General features: G+C 49.0%; 1 protein-coding gene across 1 annotated transcript in view; it reads right to left on the minus strand.

Annotated features, from left to right (window-relative positions):
• Positions 1-5,272, minus strand: part of LOC146796246 (tumor necrosis factor receptor superfamily member 16-like) — a 70,097-nt gene extending 64,825 nt beyond the window's left edge. The window contains exon 1 of the mRNA XM_085628744.1: positions 4,525-5,272. Within this exon, the coding sequence (XP_085484870.1) occupies positions 4,525-4,578 (54 nt within the window). The 5' untranslated portion in view covers positions 4,579-5,272. The remainder of the gene's footprint in view (positions 1-4,524) is intronic.
• Positions 5,273-23,286: the final 18,014 nt, after the last annotated feature.

Below are 23,286 nucleotides of genomic sequence, written 5' to 3' on the forward strand. Positions count from 1 at the left end.
GGAATACAGAGTACTGTGTCCAGTTCTGCAGGCCACGTCTGAGTAAGAGTACTCTGTCCAGTTCTGCAGGCCACGCCTGAGTACAGAGTATTCTGTCCAGTTCTGCAGGCCATGCCCGAGTACAGAGAGTACTCTGTCCAGTTCTGCAGGCCACGCATGAGTACAGCCGCATGAGTACAGAGTACTGTATCCAGTTCTGCAGGCCATGCATGAGTACAGAGAACTGTGTGCAGTTCTGCAGGCCACGCCCGAATATAGAGTACTGTGTGCAGTTCTGCAGGCCACGCATGAGTACAGAGTACTGTGTCCAGTTCTGCAGGCCACGCCCGAGTACAGAGTACTGTGTCCAGTTCTGCAGGCCACGCATGAGTACAGAATACTCTGTCCAGTTCTGCAGGCCACGCATGAGTACAGAGTATTCTGTCCAGTTCTGCAGGCCACGCATGAGTACAGAGTACTCTGTCCAGTTCTGCAGGCCACGAATGAGTACAGAGTACTGTGTCCAGTCCTGCAGGCCACGCATGAGTACAGAGTACTGTGTCCAGTTCTGCAGGCCATGCATGAGTACAGAGTACTGTGTCCAGTCCTGCAGGCCACGCATGAGTACAGAGTACTGTGTCCAGTCCTGCAGGCCACGCATGAGTACAGAGTACTCTGTCCAGTTCTGCAGGCCACGCATGAGTACAGAGTACTCTGTCCAGTTCTGCAGGCCACGAATGAGTACAGAGTACTGTGTCCAGTCCTGCAGGCCACGCATGAGTACAGAGTACTCTGTCCAGTTCTGCAGGCCACGAATGAGTACAGAGTACTCTGTCCAGTTCTGCAGGCCACGCCTGAGTACAGAGTATTCTGTCCAGTTCTGCAGGCTACGCATAAGTACAGAGTACTGTGTCCAGTTTTGCAGGCCACGCCCGAGTACAGATACTCTGTCCAGTTCTGGAGACTGTCCCAGTAGCATTGTGTCTTGAAGGCCACGCACAAGCAGCGTTTTATTGGCCTTTAGTGCAATCTTGCAGTGCTGGAAGGGCTGGTCTGCGAGGTCAGTGTGTGGGTCTGTCTTTAGTGTCGAGTTCCCTAATATTATAAACATTACCTCCAGCAGGCACAAATGCATGCAGTCCCACACACTTCTTTTAAAACAGCTATACAATGTTCTTTTTCGCAAGTTCAAAGCGGCCCCAATTCGGAAACGTGGGCTACATTTGTATTGACTAATGGGGCCGCTTGGATTTTGATCCAGGGCCTATTTTCTGTCCCAGCCCCACACTGCGACTGAGAGTCGAGCACTGAGTCCAGTTCAGCAAGGTGCGTATCGTATCCAGTCTGGACTATTGTGCCCAGTTCTGCAGGCCACAGCCCGGTACTGTCTGCACTTATGAACGCCGCGTTTGGAATATAATTTGTCCATTTCTTAATGCCACATTGAAGTAGTGTGTCGACATCCAACTACTGTGCCCAGTTGCTTGAGCACTGTGTCACCTCCCGAGTATTGTGTCTAGTTCTGCGGCTCGCATCCAAGTATAGCGTCTGTTTCTGCTAGCCACGCCTATGTAGTGAGCCAGTTCTGCAGGCCACATCCAGATATCGTGGGCAGTTCTGCAGGCCGCCTTGTGAGAATTGCATCCTGGATGTCGCCCAGCTGTATGAGAACATCTACAATATGGCGGCCAGTCATGGCGCCACGTCTAAAGCATTGTGTGCAGTCCTGCAGGCCCTATCGGGGGCATGGTGTTCGGCACTTACATTCTATAGGTAGAGGTTGGCTCCCAATTGTAAGTAAACATCCGGATTAGAATATGGCAGCCAGTCATGGGTGCCACATCTGAATCTTCACGTAGCTCCTTCGCAGGGCAGAATTGTGTCGTCTTCTAACGTTCTGGAGTATGACGCCCTAACTGTAATTGCACATATGACCATCAGACGCAGCTGCCACACCTGGATCATTCTGTCCGGTCTTGTAGGCCACATCAGGAGTATGGCGTCCTGTCCCAACATCCAGGAGCACGGGGCCCAGCTTTCATTGCACATCTGGAATGTGGTGCCACTTGTAGAGAGCAGGGCTAGAATACCGTGAGCACTCCTCGAGCCACATATGGACTTGTGTGGTCATGCCTTGAGCTCACATCTGGAGCACTCTGCCCCGCTCTGCAGAAACCGCCTTTAGAAGGAGTAAAGCAGATGAGACGCAGTCTGGAACAGAGCTGTCGAGGCGCAGAGAGGGGCCTTTTCTTGAAGTTTTACACCCGGGAGACAACGAGCGGACCTCGGTAGAGAGCGACCATTGTGCCTCAAAGGCACGTGTGAAGGGTCAAATGCTAGAATGCACCGGGAACCTGTGGCGCACGTGGACGTGCACGCGAGGGGTGCATAGCATGGGAAATAGAACTCAACACACAGGCCGGTGACAGGCATTTTACAGACTACAATAATCAAGTGTGACGGGAAAGCGCTGGAGTGAAAAGTTCAGTTCGCATTTTGTTGTTTTCGCGTCACGTATACGCGCCTGGGTGACCCAGTAACACATGTTCTTTGACTAGTGTGTTGTCTGCCCTCTTGTGTGAAAGAGGCACACAGGCGAAATCAATCCATTCATTAAATGGAAACACATTCAAATAAGTATTAGAACTACGTGCAGGCGCGGGCCGTTGGCTGATGAAGCAAGCCACAGAGAGAAAACACGACGTGTACAGGATCAAACAACTAAAGGGTGGAGCCGAGACTCGAAGATGCCCGTAGCTTGGAATTCAGTGCCTCATGTGGAAAAGAATGTCCTCTAGTAGCATTGAGGGGGAGGCGGTGGGGGGGTTAAGGCCCTAAGAGACCACCACGCCTGCTGATATTATGAATGACATTAAACTCTCCAGTGTCCTCGTGTTTCTTCCTTCTTCTAGTCTGCTGGGTTGCACCCCCCTCCTAATTTAAACTTCAAAGCCTCTGCCCACGTCTGTTTGTGCCCCTCCCATTGCCTGTAATCGCCACCATATTGCCCCCCACCCGTTACCAATTAGCCCACCCTTGGGCAGCCTAGATAAGCTAGTTGTAAACTATGGCTGTTATCAAACGCTTGAACCCAGGGCTTCTAAACGGTGGCGCTGCTGCCTGCTCGAACACGGTTCTCGCAGAGCTCAATGGGCCACGGGGCCGTCCAGGAGGCCGCTTGCCTGCCAGGTTTCCAGCTTTACCCTTGTGTACCCGAATAAAACTACTTGCCTTTGTCTGTCCTGATGGGAGGCGAGTGAACTCTCTGCTTTCTGCCCCCTGTGTGCTTGGAGGTTGCCCGCTGACCGAAGAACTCGCCTCACACGATACTCCAGATGTGAACTTCGGAACTGCACACTTGACTTCTGATGTAAAGTGGACCCAGTGCCCCAGATGCGCACCTTGGGGTTGCACATTACTTCAGAATAATATCTAAACTGGACACATCACTCCAGATGTGCATCTTCGAACTTGACACATCACTCCAGATGTGCATTTTAGGAATGGACATCTCCGGATATGCTCTTTGGAACTGGACACACCACTACTCAATGTGCGCCTTGGGAGTGGATACAACTACAGATGTGCACTTCATAACCGGGCCGAATACTTTAGGTGGCCTCCACATCTGGACGCAATACTAAAGACGAGGACCTAGAAAACGACACTGTGCTCCCAAATGGGCAAAACACTGTCCATGTGCACCGCATTCTAGATGTTCACCTGAGGCTGGACACAATAGTCTACACACGGCTGACAGACCTAGATCCAATACTCCACCTAGAACTGGACATGGCACACATGTGGCCCGAAAACATGATTCCAGTGGAATACTCCTTAATACTGTGTACAGTGTAACAGCCCCCTCCCCCTCCCCTTCAATATCTCTGAACAGCGACACCCATCCTGCTTTCCTGGTGGTTTTGGCAAGCTTGGACCCGCACTGACGTCAGCACATACCTTGTGTTATGATATACTATACACATTTTTGGTTTTAAGTGATAATAGACCCTGTATATAGTGCACACCCCAAAAGTGAACCACCTCTAACCGCTGCAACACCCTGTGTACCTATCTCAGTTGTTTTTACGTCACCTCCCCCGAAGGTAGAAAGGTGCAGTCGACCCTGCTGGAATTACAACTGTGCACTCCTGGTTCCACAGATCGTTAAAGCAAATTCTAAACCCACTGAGCTATTTCACCTGTATGCACACTTGCGCCAGGTCAAAATACCTATCACACTTAAGAAGGTTTAAAATTAAAATATGTCTTTAGACATGCACTATCAAACGCACGCACAACGTTGTGACTAAGGATCTCAAAGGTAATACTTAGTAAAAAATACAAATAAAAATAAATTTAAAAAAAATGTGGAAAAAAGTAGAAACCCCAAGCCTACGGGCCATAAAATAATTGTAAAAGTCTGAGTAACAATAAGCGCCCCCTCCCTCAATGAACCACCTTCCAGGCACGACTACAAACAAAACGCTCACATAAAACAGACACACCTCATAACATAATGCAAAACGACATATAGAAGCGCACCTGGATTAGGAGCAAGCCCCATAGGGGCAGTAGGGCCGCCCTCCTCAGCTTCATGCCTGCTTTACTGGAAGACCGCTGTCACCGGCGCCGCCAACTCGGGCTGCCAAACGTTTTCTCGGGCAGCTCTTCTTCGTAGGCGGTGTGTGGGTGGGGTTCCCAGGACCAACTAAAGGGATCCTATACACAAGCCACCAACACGACTTCCTGAGCGCCCAGGCGGTTTTCTATGCGCTTTGGTAAGGGTGGCCGGACCGATGAGCCGCAACAGGTCGAGCCCCACGGCCGGACACACGTCTGAGATGCCGGGACCGGACTCCTCCCAGAACCGCTGGGAGAGACCTCTCTGTTTTATGAAGTTTCGTAAAATCAGACTCGAGTCCTCCCGAAATCTTCTCGTACCAGAGCCCAGAGGGAGCCTGGGGTAAAACCGGAAACCCGGCAGGGTCGGAGCATCGGCCGGGAGGAAGCAGGGAGTGTACACGGACCGTGCATCAATCAAAGGTGCACCAAACAGCGCGGCGGCCTCAGGGATCCGCCAATCACGGTTTAAGGAAAAGCCTCCGAGTAACTTGGGTGAGCCCCTAATCCAGAAATGATCCTATTATGGGAAATAAGCGAGCCTCCAGTCCGAGGGGCTGAAGCCTTCCTCCTCCTCCGGTGAGCAGCTGAGCCCCTGGAAAAGGCAGCTGCTGCTCCGTGTGCCTCCTTCCTCCGCTCGCCTTCTCCTTCACTCCCGGCAGGTCTGTGTGATGTGCCACCACCCCCTGCGCGGCCTTAAAAACCCCACCCCTCCCTCACCCCCAGCCGCTCTCCAGACATGAAAGAGGGGAAGACAAAGCAAGGAGGAGGAGGGGCCGGGGGAGCATCACAAACAAAGAGTAAATCACACCCTTGAGCCTTTTTTTAAAAAACAGACAAGATGTGGGCGGGGACGCGCCGGGGCCGCCTGATTGGGCAGTAGATGCGACCGTCGGGGCCTGTTTCCAGGCTCTGATTGAGCGAGGAAGGGTGCAGCATCTGTAAGGGTCGGCGCTGGTACTGACAGCTCCCTCTTCACGGAATAAAAAGGGGAGGGGTCTTCCTTCGTCCTTTAGGGTTGACAATCTAGATGCTTGTATCACATTTACATCTGAAAAGGGGCGAGGAGTGCTGCGGAGGATGTCCCTCCATTGTCACGGGCCGTCTATTGATGGGAAGAGGGCTGCCGGGGGCTCTGATCATTTTACACCAGCCCATCTTCCGACATCCTTTCGAGTGGAGGGGCATGGGCGAGAAGAAGCGGGGACAAACTTAACCCATTGTTTTTGGCGGGGAGAGGCTGCAGAGACGTTTCAAGGCATGGGTAAAGTGGGCTCTGGCCCAGGGCCCCAGCCTTTCAAGCCCCCCGCCACCACCACCATAGAGACAGCTCTGTTCTTGTTCAGATGACCTTGAGTAATTCTTAAACATATTGTTTTAAATACCGGTGTTATTTAACTTAAGTTGTATGTGATTGGTGTGTGAGAGTCTATTAAAGACGTTTTGCAGAAAAATTTGTTTATAGTACATGCAACATCCATAAATAGTTTCTTTTTGATCAAAACGACCTCACATGTGAGAATTGCGAGGAAGTCACAGAAATTATCTTCAGTACAATTAGTGAGATGCTGCTGTGTTACAACGTTGAAAACACACGCCACTATCCTTGAAAGTTAGATGTACATACATTCAGAATTTGGAACAGAGGGCCTGAGCACCACCAGTAACCTGGCTAAAGAGGGTATGAAAGAGCTGAAATTCAGTCATAAACTCAAAGCTGTGCTGAACAGGGGCCCCCAAAATAAGTTTGGCCCAGGGCGCCCAAATTCCTTACGATGTCCCGGAGTGGCTGCAGACACCACGCTGATAGCCCATCCCCGACCAGGGTGGCAGCGTGTCGAAGAGGTGCTTCGAGCAGCCTCTCGCTCGTTCTTCAATACTACCGAAGGAGGGGAAAAAAACACTAAGAATAGTTTCATAAAATTATATTTGTGTCAGAAACTGATGGGTTTTACGGTGTGAAAAGGAGGCAATTATTATTATTACTACCAATAGTAATACCACTTCTACTACTAAACGAATTATTCGTTTTATTTATGAGCTCCATTGGAAGCCTCTGTTATGAATGACAGGATCGAAATCCAGTCTTTCCTTGCTGTGACGTAACAACAGTGGGACGCACAAGTAGATTCCCTCTGCTTTGACGTCATAAGGGGAAGCGCTAGTTTTCCTGCCTGACTGCCGCATTCAGCCGCGTGCTGACGGAGGAGCTTCAGAGCTGCGCTGATAGGGCTCCGAGAGAGCCTGCGTCACTCCGCCCCAGGAAGCAGAGTCCGGGTTTGGTGGGGAGGGTGGGAAAAGACACAGCGGGTTGTGAGGGGTGACAGTAGGCCAGATATGTTTTTTAACACTTGGGCAGGTGGGAGAGAATTGAAAAGAGGGTGGTGTGAGTGGGTGGAAATACCAGATTCTTTTTTTCAAATCAGCCGGGGTGGGGTTGCTTTTTAATGACGAGTGTGCGTAGGTGGGGTGGTGGGGCGCCGTAGCAAGAGCCTCACATTATTATTTTAAAAAACATTTGTGAGAGTAATTGAAGATAATGATGAGAGGGAGGAGCGCTGTGAGAGGCTGCCAGAATGCCAGGTGCATTTTTTTCATTTTTAAAAGTTGAGTGGTAGAGGGAAGTGATGGCTAGAGGTTATTTCAATTACAGTATTACAATTAGAATTATTTCATAGCTGTTGCCACAGGGGTGGGAGGGGGTATGTCAAGGCTAGGCCGGCCAGTATTGATTTAGGTCCTCTTTTCACGAAGGCAGGACTGGAAGGTCAAGTGACCTGGCTATTAAATTAAACGTGCAACACATTTTAAACTATTATTTAAATCAATTAAAGGATGTACGTTAAACGCAGGGCCTGCTCTGCGCTATAAAATGACTAATTCTAAACCAGCTAACATGACCTTTCATTTAAGCACATGCGAGAGGAGCTAAACACAGTAAACAAATACTAATGCTGCATAGTGTAATTCATTCTTCTACTAACTGTATAATTTCGCAGCTGTGGACCTGTTCCATTTTGTGGACAACAACTCTTTGCACGAGCGTGTTACGTCCCAACTTTTATTTTTTTACGCGGGGCCCACCAATCCATCGTATGTCCCCAACCTCCACTCCTGTCTAGTGACGGAGCCCTGTAGCATCCTTTGGTACTGTCGAGGAACACCCCCATGCGAACCCTACTCAGGAAAGGGGACACTCAGGTGAGGGACTAACACTGAAACCAGAACCCAGTCACTGGGGAGCTGACACTGACATGGGGGCCTGCCCTGGACCCAGACACAGGGACCCTGAAACACGGGCACCAACAAGCATATTGGAATACTGCCACTGATAAGGGGATGGACCCAGACACAGGGACCCTGAAACACGGGCACCAACAAGCATATTGGAATACTGTCTCTGATAAGGGGATGGACCCAGACACAGGGACCCTGAAACACGGGCACCAACAAGCATATTGGAATACTGCCACTGATAAGGGGATGGACCCAGACACAGGGACCCTGAAACACGGGCACCAACAAGCATCTTGGAATACTGTCTCTGGTAAGGGGATGGACCCAGACACAGGGACCCTGAAACACGGGCACCAACAAGCATCTTGGAATACTGTCTCTGATAAGGGGATGGAACCAGACACAGGGACCCTGAAGCACGGGCACCAACAAGCATATTGGAATACTGTCTCTGTCAAGGGGATGGGCCCCGACACAGGGACCCTGAAACACGGGCACCACCAAGCATATTGGAATACTGTCTCTGATAAGGGGATGGGCCCAGACACAGGGACCCTGAAACACGGGCACCACCAAGCATATTGGAATACTGCCACTGATAAGGGGATGGACCCAGACACAGGGACCCCGAAACACGGGCACCACCAAGCATATTGGAATACTGCCACTGATAAGGGGATGCTACAGTGGCAGTACTGACACCGGGACACTGACATGGAGACCGCGCAACACTAACATTGAGACACTGACGAGAGATACTGACGGGAAGGCCCTTGGGTACTGACACACTGATCCTAGGACACTGACATGGGCTTACTTAGGCAAGGGCAGAGGCACAGGGGCAATGACACAAGGACACTGTGAAGGCTAAGATATAGGGACAGTGGAACGCTGATAAGTACACTAGGCACCCCCGTTGGCATTGGAGTGCCGACTGGCAAAAGGAGTTCTAAATGGATTGCCTTGACACTAGAACATTAACACTGTTCAACTGAACCTGAGAAAGCTCAGAAGACATGGCACTGGCACACTGATATCTAGGGGTGTGTGGCCAAGAAATTGACAGGGAGAGCTGAGCCAAGCCGAGGCAAGGGTCTGGCTCGGATCTTAGAGAACGTGCACGAGCGGAGCCCTGAAAGTATTTTGGTAGCAATTTATATCTTATTATCTGGTTGTTTGGTATGTAAGAGAATCATATGGGAAGTTACTGAAATTATATTACTAAAATTAATTGTTCATGTTAATTTTGTCATTTACAATTATGTATATTATTCATTGTTTATTCATTATCTTAATGATTTGTTTTCTTTAATGTGTTTATTAATTTATTGTTACATGTTTTCAACATTAATATTTGTAAGATGTATTACTTATTTTTGACATTTTATTGGTTCAAATGAAGTAATATTTTAATATATTTTCTTTAATTATTTTTGGGGTGTTTGTGGTTTTTCGGTTGCAGGGAGTGAAATTAATTTAGTTTTAATTAATTTAATTTGTATTTTTGAATTCTTATTTGTATTTTATAAGTTTATATTGTAAGCATTTTTATATTAAATATGATTAAAAAATATATTGATTATTAGGCATTTCAACGTTTTCTAGTAGGTACATGTAGTAGGTACATGTAATTCGTATGAACTTCAGTGCTTTCATTACTGTTGCATACATTAGAGCGGGAATAGTTTATGTAACCCCTCCAAAGTCTAACAGTTTCCCTAGTATTGCTTAGACTGGAAAGTGAATAGTAAATCGAACCCCTCTAAAGTCCAAACACATTTTTTTCCTATTATTGCATACATTGTAATGGGAATAGTAAATGTAACCTCTCCGACGTCCCCACTTTCTCTATTGTTACTTAGACTGGAGTCGGAATAGTGAATTGAAACCCTCCAAAGTCCAACACTTTCTCTATTGTTGCTTAGACTGGAGTGGAAATATTAAATGGAACCCCTCCAAAGTCCAACACTTTCCCTATTGTTGCATACATTGGAGTGAGACTCGTAAAATGTAACGCCGCCAAAGTCCATCACTTACTCTACTGTTGCTTACATTGGAGTGGAAATAGTAAATCTAAACCCCTCTGAAGTCCAGCACTTTCCCTACTGTTGCTTGATTGGAGTGTGAATAGTAAATTTAACCTCTCTGAAGTGCAGTGCCTTCCCTACTGTTGCATGAATTGGAGTGGGAATAGTAAATCAAATTGCTCGTAACTCAAAGGGGGATATTCTCAAGAACGCGTGTTAATCATCGCAAAATTAGCTTAACACAACTTTGCATATCGCAGTCTATTGCAACAAAATAACACGTGTTAACGTTGTATTCTCAACCCGGCGGCACCATGCGATAGTCTCACTATGACGCGCCAAATGACCTCGACAAAATCAACGCAAGGCTGGAAAAATGCGAAACTTGAAAATAGTTGTGATGCCCCAAATCGCGATACAAAAATCAGTGATAACCAGCGACAGGCCTGCAATTCCCACGCGTCATGCGGGAAAATGCACTATAAAAGCAGAACAATAAAAAATGGCAAAAAGAAATAAACTGCGTAGCACCATGGATGCACCCGGACAAGTGCAGAGGACAACTCGAGCCCCACAAGCCCCACGGAGGACCAGCCAGGAACCCCGTGTCCGGGAAGGGAAAGAAGAAGAGTAGGAGGAAGACGGGGTTCAGTCTGCAGGAAAACCGGATCGTCGTCACAGAGGTGATAGAACACTACCAACAACTGTTCGTCACCTTCACTGTGTCATGGTAACACAAATGGAAATATGGCAGTCTATCGTGAACAACGTGAATGCAGTCGGAGTGTCGAGGAGGTCAATGGAGGAGGTCAAGAGGCGCTGGCATGATGTGAATAGCCAAACCAAGCAGAAACTCGCTGCCAACCGGAAGGCAGCCACGGTGACTGGAGGTGGGAGTCCTGCGCCACAGGAGGAGCTGGATAAGCTGGAGGAAATGGTGGCCACAGTCATCAGTGTGGAGACGGTGGCAGGAGTTGGGGGTCCGGATACATCTCAATATGACCAGACCCAACAGCAACAATCTAAGTAAAAACCAGGGACTGGGGGGACAGGGGGAGATGAGCACAATGGCCCACATGCAAAATTATGTGTAGCACACTGCACACCCACAATGATTGTGGAACATGTCCCTGATACCCTTGGCACACTGCAGCACACATAGAAACACCAAGTAAGCCCCATCCACTATGTGCACAAAGGGCGCCCCCTCCCATCACCAATCTCACAACCTACCCATGCACATGTGCTGAATCCAGCAAAGCAGCGGCTCTGTGAGCCACACTGACAATGCAAGTGACACTGCATGACCGATAGCATGGCTGCAGTCAAAATACATGACATGGTGCACGACACAACACTGAGGTGGCTCAGTGTGGATCACATCCTCAAAGGAGCAGGCCACACTCTGATACATCCACGTGCACATACAACCACTGACGACAACAACACATCTGCCGACAAACAATGCACAAGAGTACAAAAACAGTCCAAGAGCACAAATGACCCAAGTCGCCAACATCTCTGCACCGTAAAAGCACACAAGTCAAAGGCACACCTCCTCAAAGAGACAAGGGGCCGCTAAATCAGAGCTGCAGGGGCAACTCTCCCACAATGCAACACACACACATAGCAATCACAGCACATCAACATTGACGACAATGTGGTGCAAAGTGCAACACTTTCATTACAGAACAGAGGACACAAAGGGTACCGCTTGTGCGTAGAAACTGGCCAATCACATCTGCCATAGCAGGAAACTGTGAGATGATAATGTACGAGTACAACCACACATCCGTCATGTAGTCGGAATGTCCACTGTCTCCCATCAAATATCCAGCTCCTACAAAACAGTCACAATGTACATTGTCATGCAGTCTGAATGTAAACATGTACAATGCGTCAACATACCAGGAACACACTGTTAACCTGCACCTCCCATTTACATTGCAGAGGGACAATCAACACCTCCTGCAGAGCAGACCAGACATCTCTGCAGTGATGATGATGAGGACCCCCTGGCCATCTGCCCCAACACCCTCCAACGGCTCGTGGACAGCCTCCGCACCCCACCTCCAGGAGCAGGGCGGCCCAGCTGCATCGAGGTGACCCCACTCCCTGCACAGCCCACACAGCAGGAAGCACCCACCACCACGGCTGGCTCCCACCACCTCTCGGAAAAACACATGGCATTCCAACGCCGTGTGTTAGACTGCCAGAGGGGGCTGGCTGAACAGGTGTGGGGTGGGTTTCGACCTCATGGCAGACAAACATGATGCCATATGTGGGTGTATAAGTCCCATCAGGGACCACTTACAGTCCCTAACGGACACCTGCAGTCCATACCATGCTCTACAACACTTCTTCACTGACCTCGCTTGAGCCATTACTCGGATACAAGAACTGTCTAGTCCGACAGGCTCCAGCGATGTCAGCCGGGAGTTGGGACACATGCGGAGGACAATGGAGAATATGGAGCGGATGCAGGCTGGAAGGATGGCTGCCACGGATGTACACCAGTGAGATGTAGCTGGGATCTTCCATGCCCTGCAGAACCTCACCTTGCCATTGCTGCCACAGAGCCTGTCGCAGATGACTGCTGCAGGAACTTTGACATACACAACTCCGCCCCCTGATGTGTCATTGGCACCCAGTGAGGCAGCCATACCACCTCCGCCCCCTGATGTGTCATTGGCACCCAGTGAGGCAGCCATACCACCTCCGCCCCCTGATGTGTCAGTGGCACCCAGTGAGGCAGCCATAACACAACCACACACACCTGACACAGAAGACATATCAGAGGACTAAGATGTGGATGGTAATGACTCTGTGTGCAAAAGGAGGTTGTAGCATTCATCCCACCATATGGCGTGTTCCTGCTTGCTTCAGCCCTCTGCATCATGCCCTGGAACAACACCTTCCACTGTCCCCCAAAACCCTCTGTGACATTCACCTGGCCCCCGACATGGACTGCGATATCTGCTCTGGTTACCAATGACAGAGCAATTAGGCTGTGGACTGGACTCTTCCGATTAACTTATCATTCCCCAAAGGACTCTGGTTGGCCCTCCACTGGGCAACCATGTAATGTGTGGTTTGCATGGCCATGTACTGCTCCAGCTCCGACATAACACAGAATCTGAATAAAACATTCCAAATCACACAGATGTGTCAGGTCTATGTTCAATCAAGTATAAAAGTATGGATGAATATATGGATATTGATTGCACAAAAAGGGACACACTGGGAAATTACATCAATGCACATGTTTGAGCCTGACCCACATGGCCAATTAGATGACTGAGAAGGTGTGAACTATCTGTGGCCTCATTGCTCATGAACAACAATCGCGCAACCCCCCCAGTGTAGCCCCACGTCCATGTATTAAATAGATCTGTGTGTAAAAATGTCAAATTCGGTAGCAGGCCCAAAGTAGTGTCCACCATCACATGTGACAACAGAACATCTCTTCGCATATCTACTCACACTCAACTGTGTGGACACAGCCTGTTTTGTCATTTGAGATGTCATCAGTGATGTCACTGACCATGTCATGAGTGATGTAATATGTGACGTCATCAGCAGTGCATTGCGGGGGCGCGAGTTATAGTTAGCTGAGCTAACTATAACAGGGGAATTTCTAGGGTTTTGTACGAGGGAAATGTCTAGCTAACTATAACGCCCCTGAAACCTATGGTTTTTTTAGTAAATTTCAAAGGTTTTTTAAATGCTAATTCCTATGTATAACTTATCTCTAAAGATATCATGTTTAATGATTTTCATTGGATTTCTATATTTTTCAAATTCAGTGTGTCAATTTCATTAATTATGTTTTTTTGAAATTCTTTTTTATCACCATTAAAATTTTTTTTTTTTAATTAATTCTTTTAAAAATTAAAAAATATTATTTGTTTTTATTGGGTTTTTCAAACATATATTTTTTATATTTTTTAAAATATTTCTTTAACTATATGTTCAAAACTTTATTTTATATATATTTTTTCCATGTTTTGGGATCCGCACACCCTATGCGCACCGTTCTCAATCCCTACGCGTTAGCATCCGCGCATGGTATGCGTTGGGCACGTGTTTAGTGCGCGATCGGAATGCGACAGGTACGCGACTCCCAGCCTATACGCGACAGGTTCGATGTACGTAACGCGCCGTTTGTTTATCTCCCAAAAATTTCAGTTTTTTTTCCTTGGATCCGTGCACCCAACGCGTTAGGAACCGCTCACCCAACGCTTGAGAATCCGTGCACCCAACCCGGTAGGATGCGCGCACCATGCGCGCATTTCGCCGTTTAAGAAAAAAAAAAAGGGGGCCCCAGGGGGTCCTTCTGGGACCCCCTAAGCACCTCTAGAGGGTCAGAGTATTTCCACTCTGCCCCCTTTATATGTTTTACACACTTATTTCCCTTGCTTCTTCAGCCTCGCTTCTACCGAGGCAGCAAATGGCGGCCAACAGTTCCTGGTTTCGAATGTAGACAGACACTTGACAGCCAATTAGCATTCAGCGCGCGATCGGGAGGGTGCGCGCTCGGTTCAGGGAGGGTGCGCATACGGTGCGGGTAGGGTCCGTGGATCCTCCCCGGCCATAGATATCACTAACTTTTTTACCCTAATTTTCTCAGGAACTACTGAACAGATTCACACCATTTATGCAAAAGGCTCGAGTCTGAACTGAGGACTACCTCTTTGCCAAATTTGGTGTCATTCCGTTCAGCGGTTCGGGCTGTAGCTGCGACAACAGATCCTATGGGAAATTGCATGGGGAAAACGCGTTTTGGGACCCCTCTTTTTTCTCGGCCTCAGCTTGACGGATCACCGCGAAACTTTCAGGGTAGGAGCGGAGCTGGCCAAAAGTTTGGAAAATTTTGCGAGGATTTATCAACCGGCGCCACACTTATTGGGAATAGAATGTTGCGGATTTCCTATGGAAAATAGGTCCTAACTATAACTATCTACTGGCGACCGCCAGTAGATAATATATATATATATATATACATCCACCTCACAAAGTTTCGCTTCGAAAACCCGAGCCACTTTCAATGGCGGGCCACGACGGGAAAGCGACTCCCAATATCCAACAAAAATCGTTACCACGTTTTCACAAGAACGATGCCATGGCCGCAAACTTCATCTCAGCGTGATTTTATTTTAAATGGTCTTATCACTCTACGCGTTTCAGAGAACACACCTCCTTGTTCACGAGTAAGAGCGTTGTGTATGACAACTTCCTTAATGTAATCATGTGACACACCCAAATCATAAACAGTGAAGACAGATTTTCCGTATGAAAGGATTCTCAGAGCTAGGAAGACAGAGTCTTTAAAACATTATTGTCACGGTATTGTGGGGAAATCTATAAGTGCTAAAATATTGCTTGTATTTTTCATCATAGAATTTAAGCACATCAAAATGAGATATTATCTCTCACGTTAACGCTTGGAAGATTGAAACGGATTTCATTACCATAAGCAATCAAACTTATCACAATGATCTTGCCCAAGTGGGCAAATGAAAGTCTTGGACTAGTTTAAACCAATCAATATCGATCAAATGCATGAAATCTATACAATCAGAATAATACCAAATTGTCCTTCTGTGTCCTTGACAATGTCCCCGTAAGAGACAGGTGGGGCGATAGAATTCAGGAATTGAGACGACTCGAGTCCAGAATGATTATAAAATATCACACGAGGCAACCAGAAGGTCATAATGGAGATGAAGGGTTAGCAGTTCATTTGGGTTAATGTTTACGTTTTTGGATTGTATCTCTGATGAACTAAAATCCCACTGTCAACAGGTTAGACAAGTAATTGTTTTTTAAAATTGTTTTTAATCCTCATTCCTGTATATTTGAACTGTAGTGAATGTAAACAACTAGAATTCATTTATTGATCAATAATTGCACCTTATTTGATTATGTTTCACAGGTTTCTGATGTGGTTCAAACAGAGAGTGGGACATGACTAGAGTAATTCTGATTAGTTATACGGAATGGGGATACGCCTGTGGAAGAAAAGAAAACAACTGACTGATGGACTTGTTTAAGTAATGAACTTCAGTTTGGATATTGAAAGTTTGCATTTATCTTACATAAGATGACATTGATGTTAGGGCCCACTGTGGCGTGATCTGATGTTTGCGATTTTGTATAGATGGCCGACCTTTTCATGCATTTGATCGATATTGATTGGTTTAAACTAGTCCAAGACTTTCATTTGCCCACTTGGGCAAGATCATTGTGATAAGTTTGATTGCTTATGGTAATGAAATCCGTTTCAATCTTCCAAGCGTTAACGTGAGAGATAATATCTCATTTTGATGTGCTTAAATTCTAAGATGAAAAATACAAGCAAAATTTTAGCACTTATGTATTTCCCCACAATACCGTGACAATAATGTTTTAAAGACTGTCTTCCTAGCTCTGAGAATCCTTTCATACGGAAAATCTGTCTTCACTGTTTATGATTTGGGTGTGTCACATGATTACATTAAGGAAGTTGTCATACACAACGCTCTTACTCGTGAACAAGGAGTTGTGTTCTCCGAAACGCGTAGAGTGATAAGACCATTTAAAATAAAATCACGCTGAGATGAAGTTTGCGGCCATGGCATCGTTCTTGTGAAAACGTGGTAACGATTGTTGTTGGATATTGGGAGTCGCTTTCCCGCCGTGGCCCGCCATTGAAAGTGGCTCAGGTTTTCGAAGCGAAACTTTGTGAGGTGGATCTAATTTTGGATTAACCCCTGCCCGCCCTAGTTGACATTTGAAGATTACCGACATAGCTCCGGAAGGTGAAGGCTAACACGGAAGTGATTCCCGAAGAGACGGGGAGTTGTGGATCCGTTGAAAGCCGCCATTGGTGAGTGAGCGACCCTTGGTTCTTTATCATTGAACAACTTTGACTGTGTACAAACGGAGGGCAAGTGGATACGAAGGGCGAATGTAAGAATTCGGTCCTTCGTTTCATCTCAACGTGGGCGCTTATATATAGCGCAATAATGACTTCAATTATTCAAATGGCCATGTCGAGAAATGAAAAAAAGGAATGAGGCAGCAAGCAAAATGTTTGACGGACAGTTGGGTATGCTCAATGACGAACAATCCAAAACCAATGATACGAGTGGCAGCGGAACTGCAACCAAAAAAGGACTTTGGAATAAACTATGGAAACTACTTAAGCTCGAACAAAACAAATGGTGGGAAGCAACAACACTTCGTAAATACATAGAAGCGGGTCGTGTGCCAAGGGGTCTGAGAATTTTTATCACGCCTACCTTCAATGACCCTGATCCCGACCTAGTTGATGAATGGGCAACGAACAGTCACCAATGTTCTACCGTGATGTTACAGCTGTTGGTAAAATATGCAGAAAAAGATTGTGCGAGAATTAGCCCTTGTCTTTCGACCCTGTGGAATTGTTTGCTGGCCGTTTTGGGAGTGTTGCGCTGCTGAACTGTTCTTTCGCTGGGACCCTGCGTTTTGTGAACTCCTGTTGCCGCTGCCACCAGTGCTACAACTCGCGTTTCCCGTTTGGCGGGAAACGCTCGCAGCTGGGGGGGGGGACTGAGGCAAAGAGGCTGGTAGACTACACTGACCAGAATCCTCCAGGGCCTGAAGCCGCCTCCTTGTCCCGCCCATGCCAGGTGGAATAAATTGACCATCAGCTACGCGCATTGCGGGAGCCCTTGTCTTTCGACCCTGTGGAATTGTTTGCTGGCCGTTTTGGGAGTGTTGCGCTGCTGAACTGTTCTTTCGCTGGGACCCTGCATTTTGTGAACTCCTGTTGCTGCTGCCACCAGTGCTACAACTCGCGTTTCCCGCTTCGCGGGAAACGCTCGCAGCTGGGGGGGGGACTGAGGCAAAGAGGCTGGTAGACTACACTGACCAGAATCCTCCAGGGCCTGAAGCCGCCTCCTTGTCCCGCCCATGCCAGGTGGAATAAATTGACCAACAGCTACGCGCATCGCGGAACGCGCGTGGGAACGAGCCCGGGCGAAGCCCGGGACAAGGGCGGGCCCTCTGTGGCCCTCAGAAGCCTGAAGAGACTGGGCTGGGCCCGAGACCCTGGTTTTCGTGAACTGATCCCTCTTTTTTAAGTAACAAGTGAGACTTTATTTCTTTTTAACATTTATGTATAGTCGCATTGCAACTTAAACACGTATTGTTTCTATTTAGGATGTCTAAGGCTAAAAATGATAAAACTGCTACGGGCCATAGCACTATTGACAATTACATGGTAAAAAAAGTCACTCAGATCAACAGTGAACGTCGGGCATCTCTAGGGAAAGGGCCCCCTGCAACAGCACTGGTTGAGACGCCGCCTCTGATAGCGATGGACGCTGAGGGAGAGGCCAGCGTCAATGGTGTTGCTAGAGAAAACCCGGTCACACCGATTGTGGTAAGGACTGAGGTCCATGTAGAACACCAAAATACATCCAGTGAGGATTTGGAGGAAGTTCCGCCAGCTATAAGGCCGGTACGCAACTGTAGGCGAACACAGATAAAAGGGGGTGGGAAACAGAAGAAAAAAACTACTGCTGTAGATTCTGCTATTGTTAATGTCCCACTTAATAATCCCTTTGTGTTTACCGGAAACAAGGAGAATAACTTAAATGCTAATATTGTACAACTGGTTGCCCTCATAAAAAACCTCGAGTCTAAATTGGAATCTAAGGTAGAGGAGGCTATCAGACCTTTAACCACCAAGATAGACACTCTAACAGCTGAGGTGTCCAGGCTTGGTGGCCTGGTATCTTCGTACCAGGCTGCAGTTACTGGATTAAGGGATAACCCTGGGGAAGGCAGACAGGCAGGGATGGTGCGGGGAAAAATGCAGTCAAATTCCACTAATACGATGGAAGTACCTACCACCGTGAGCAGGGTTCCAATAAAAGCAACCACACCAGCCACCCAAATAACAATGGATCCACAGATTCAATCTAACCCTGTTTCAAGACAGGGAACAGATAGTAGGCCGCACAGGAGTAAACGCTATCTTAATCTACCGCCCGACTGTGCGCCATTTGTGGTAGTCCTAACTAATGTCCCACCCTGCGGTACTCATCCTGCCTCACCCTATGACGAGTCTCACGCCTCACTTAAAAACAAAACAGTGTCATGGCTTAATAAAAACTGTGGCTTTCCAATTGCATATTTTGATCAGATAGTGGCAGTCAGGCGGGTGAATTGGGTGAGCCCATCGAAAAAAATGGGAAGCGGAGACTGCATTGTTGTGAACTTCAAACATCCCCAACATGTGGCCACCGCTCTCTTAAGAGCTTCGTCACTGACATACAATGAGAGCAGTATATGTGTCCGACCTCTGGGGTACTTCTATGCCCATCTCTGTCATAATTCCCCCCAACAAAGGTTGTTTAGTCCAGTGGCTGAAACTCAGACCCAGGCCATGGACACCCGCTCTCAGTATAATACTGTTAACCCGAGGGGATTTGGAAACGTTACCAATACACAGAATAGACCTAATTTTTTGGCCCAACCTTATTCCGTGTTTAACATCAACACACAGAACAGGTACGACCTTCTATCTGGCCTGGACATGTGTGATTGACATGAGATCCCTGTGGGTCAGGGCATCTCAATCTCAGATGAACTGGTACCTATCCTGAACTCACAGGATAAAAACTGTGGTAGCAATGTTGTCTCGTGGAACATTGCGGGGTTGGCTGCAAAAATGGCAGACATAAACTGGGTCAACTACATTAAGCAATTTAAAGTTATCTGCCTACAAGAGACATGGCTGGTTGAATGTGATCTTTTTCTAGAAGGGTACAAGGCCTTCTTTGTCCCGGCCACACCATCATTAAGAGGCAGACCTAAGGGTGGACTGGTGATTTTCGTTTCTATCCTTGTTACCTGTAAAATCAGTAGAATTGATGCAAATGATCCTGGTATGATGGGTTTTTAAATGGGGAACACTGCCGAGTATGTTTAGTGAATTTTTATAATGCTGCCAATGTCACTTCAGTATCTAATTCCGTATCTGTCCTGCATGCCATTCTCATTTCCTCTCTAAATGATTTTAATCACAACCTCATGATTGTGGGGGATCTAAATGTCCACTTGTGTGGAGACCCTCTGCACAAATGCATAAATGATCTAAGTTGTGAGCGTATGGAGGGACTCCACCTGGATCACACAATGGCTGGGGAACTATGCAATTTTCTCCTTGATAACCTGGACCTCTCCCTGGCCATGACACTCAGGGATCCATTTAAATGTTTTGATACTCCAACCTTTAAGGGGCATGGGAGGGGCACCTTTATTGATCACATGCTGTTGTCAGCGACACTGCTACCTTTTTTAGATTCGTTTGATATTGTCCCAAGCGAATTCAGTGACCATAATCCTTTAACAATCCGTCTGAAGGGGAGGAGCCTAGCGCGCATCCAAGATGGTCGCGTGAGCACAGGGCTCCCCGGACCCTTTCTGCTCCTCGGAATTTATCCTGAGACTATCCTGATTTGGTGTATGGAATCTGGGAGATGAAGACCAGCTGATCATATATCTCTTTTCAAAACTCTAATCGGACCTGGGAATCCTGAGTTATCGTCGCCGGAACTTTTGGGACCCACCCGACGGAGGTGGCCGGGGTGAAGGTGACCCGTGGGGCCGGGCTGCAATTGAACAACAGCGGCCTCAGCGCGGTGCCAGTTACCGATTCAGCACTTTCGGTTTCGGTTTTGGCCTTCAGGAGATCAGCTGGCGTGCGTGCTCAAGGTGGCGAGGTGCCTCCCGGGCCTCTGCCCGAGGTTTGCTTTCATCTGCTACTGGCGGGTCTGACGCCTCCGGCCCCTACACCGACGGTTTGTGGTCCTTTTGCTGGCACCCGCGCACCCCTTGATCGGAGGTCCCATTGAGTGACTGCGCTCACATGGCGGGCAAAGGGGGTCCGGAGGGGCGCAAGACCAAGGCTTCACTGCGCGGGGGAGCGGTCCAGAGCAACAACATGGACCGCTATACCCAGGGCAGTAGTCCCCTGGCGCTGCTGGCCTCTCCCCGGACGCTGCAGGGGGAGGCACGACCGTCGCTGCGGAACCTTCCCTACAGGACATTATGGGCGCCATCGAGGGCATCAGGGAAACTATCGCGACGCAATATGAGGCCCTGGCCCGTAAGATCGACACTGTCGCGATCGATGTCACCCTGATTCGGGCCGACCTCTCTAAAACCAACGAGAAGGTCCAGGCCCTTGATGCACGGACCTCCACCCTGGGTGCGGAGGTGTCGGATCTGCGGGCCGCGCTTGGGGACATTAGAGTGGTCAACGACCATATGGCCCGGCGGCTTGAGGACTTCGAGGGACGGGCCCGACGCAACAATATCCGCATCATTGGGGTACCGGAGTCCTCCGACAGCCGCCCGGTGGACCTCGTGGTCGAGGAACTTATCCTGCAACAGCTGTCCCCGGTGGGCCTAAGCAAATTCTTCGCTGTGGAGCGGGCCCATCGAGTTCCGGGCGGCCGGCCGCGGCCGGGGGCCCCCCCGAGGCCTATCGTGGCTAAACTGTTCCACTACAGGGACCGCGATGCTATTCTGCAGGCTTCACGGACCCGTGGCCCGGTCCGCTACGAGAACTCGACCATCAATTTTTATCCGGACTTCACGCAACTGGTCCAGAAACAGCGGATGGGATTCCAAGGGGTGAAGCGCCGTCTCCGCGAGCTAGGCCTGAAGTACTCAATGATCTACCCGGCGAAACTTCGAGTGGAGCATGGAGAGCGGACTGCCTTTTTTGACTCTCCTGTGGCCGCAAGTGACTGGCTGGACTCGCTGCCGGACGGGGGTGGCCGGCCCGGGCCCTCTGGGGGCACCGCAGGTGACGGGTCCCCTTAGACTGACCTTTGGTCCTTACTTTTTGCGGCTTGGCACTGTACAGTTGGGTCTTACTTCTTTTGCATACTGTGCTTAACCAGGACCCGTGAGGGGTGCGGGCGGGTACGGGTCCCTTTCCTCCTCCGGGGTCTTTTTGTAGAATGGGGTTAATGGGGCGACAGGCACACTGCAAGTTGGGGGGGGTCTTTGGCCCGCAGGGGTGCAGGGTGGGGGGCGTTGGACTTGGGGTGGGGTTGGGGGGGAAGAGGGGTTGTTTAGTTGTGTGTTTTTTGTTTACAAGGCGAGGTATTGATTTTTATCCATATTTGGGAGCGGTGCTGCGGGCTGGGGGCCTCTTGAGCTATTGGATGGGATGGGGGGAGACGGGTTGAGGCTTATGTCATGGAACGTCAATGGGTTGGGGGACCGTATTAAGCGGGGTGTTGTACTGCAATATTTGCGTCGTTTGACTCCTGACGTGGTGTTTCTCCAGGAGACGCATTTGGTCGGCAATGTTTGCCATGCGATGAACAGGGGGGGATACCGCCTCGTAGCCCATTCTGGTTTCACAACTGGCTCCAGGGGGGTGGGCATTCTCCTGCGAACCTCCCTTCCGGTGGAGATCACGAGGATAGTCTCGGATGACAGAGGGCGCTATGTGTGTTTGATTGGGAGGTGGGAGGGGCAGCCCCTTACCCTGGTTTCAGTCTACGTCCCCCCGGGCCTCCAGAACTCCACCTTCACTGACTTGGGTCGAATGCTGCTTGACCTTCCGGACGGCCTCCTGCTCATGGGCGGGGACTTTAATTCTGTGGTTTCGGGTGAACTGGATCGTCACCCACCAAGGACCCTCCCCGCTGCCCAGTCATGGCTGGGTGGGATGTTGGAGACCTTCGGCTTGGTGGATAGTTGGCGACTATTGCATCCGACCCAGTGTCAGTTCACCTTTCATTCGGGGGCGCATGGGAGTCTCTCCAGGTTAGACTACTTTCTTATGCCTGCGGCGCAGACTGGTCGGATTCGAGAGGTCAGACACCTGGCGCGTGGTATCTCCGACCATTCTCCGCTGTGGCTTCTCTTTGACACCGGGTCGCGGTCCGCAGGTCGGATAGCTCCCATTAACCCCTGGTACCTGCGGGACCCTGTGACTCGTGACAGCCTGGTTAAGGCCATGGACCAATACTTCAGTGAAAACGAGGGGTCGGTGTCGTCTGCGTTGTCCCTTTGGGAAGCCTTTAAAACTGTGCTACGCGGACACGCCCTCGCCCAGATAGTGGTGGCCAAGAAGGTTAGGAGCGAGGCGGTGGTGAAGCTGGAGACTGACATCTCGGGGCTGGAGTCGGCCCTGGAGGCGAATGTTACTCCGGACGGACTACATGCCCTTAGCCTGAAACAGTTCGAATATAGGTCCCTGGTCACTGACGCGGCCAAAACTATGTATAGGGAGCGGCAGGGCCGACTGTATGACGCGGGGGACAAGGCGGGTAAGTTGATTGCGTGGCTGGACAAAAAAGAGAGAGTGAATCGTGTGGTCCCCGAGTTGCGTGCTGCGGATGGTGTGTGTGTGACTGAGCCGGAT

The sequence above is a fragment of the Triturus cristatus genome, chromosome 10 (assembly GCF_964204655.1).
Source record: "Triturus cristatus chromosome 10, aTriCri1.1, whole genome shotgun sequence".
NCBI lineage: Eukaryota > Metazoa > Chordata > Amphibia > Caudata > Salamandridae > Triturus > Triturus cristatus.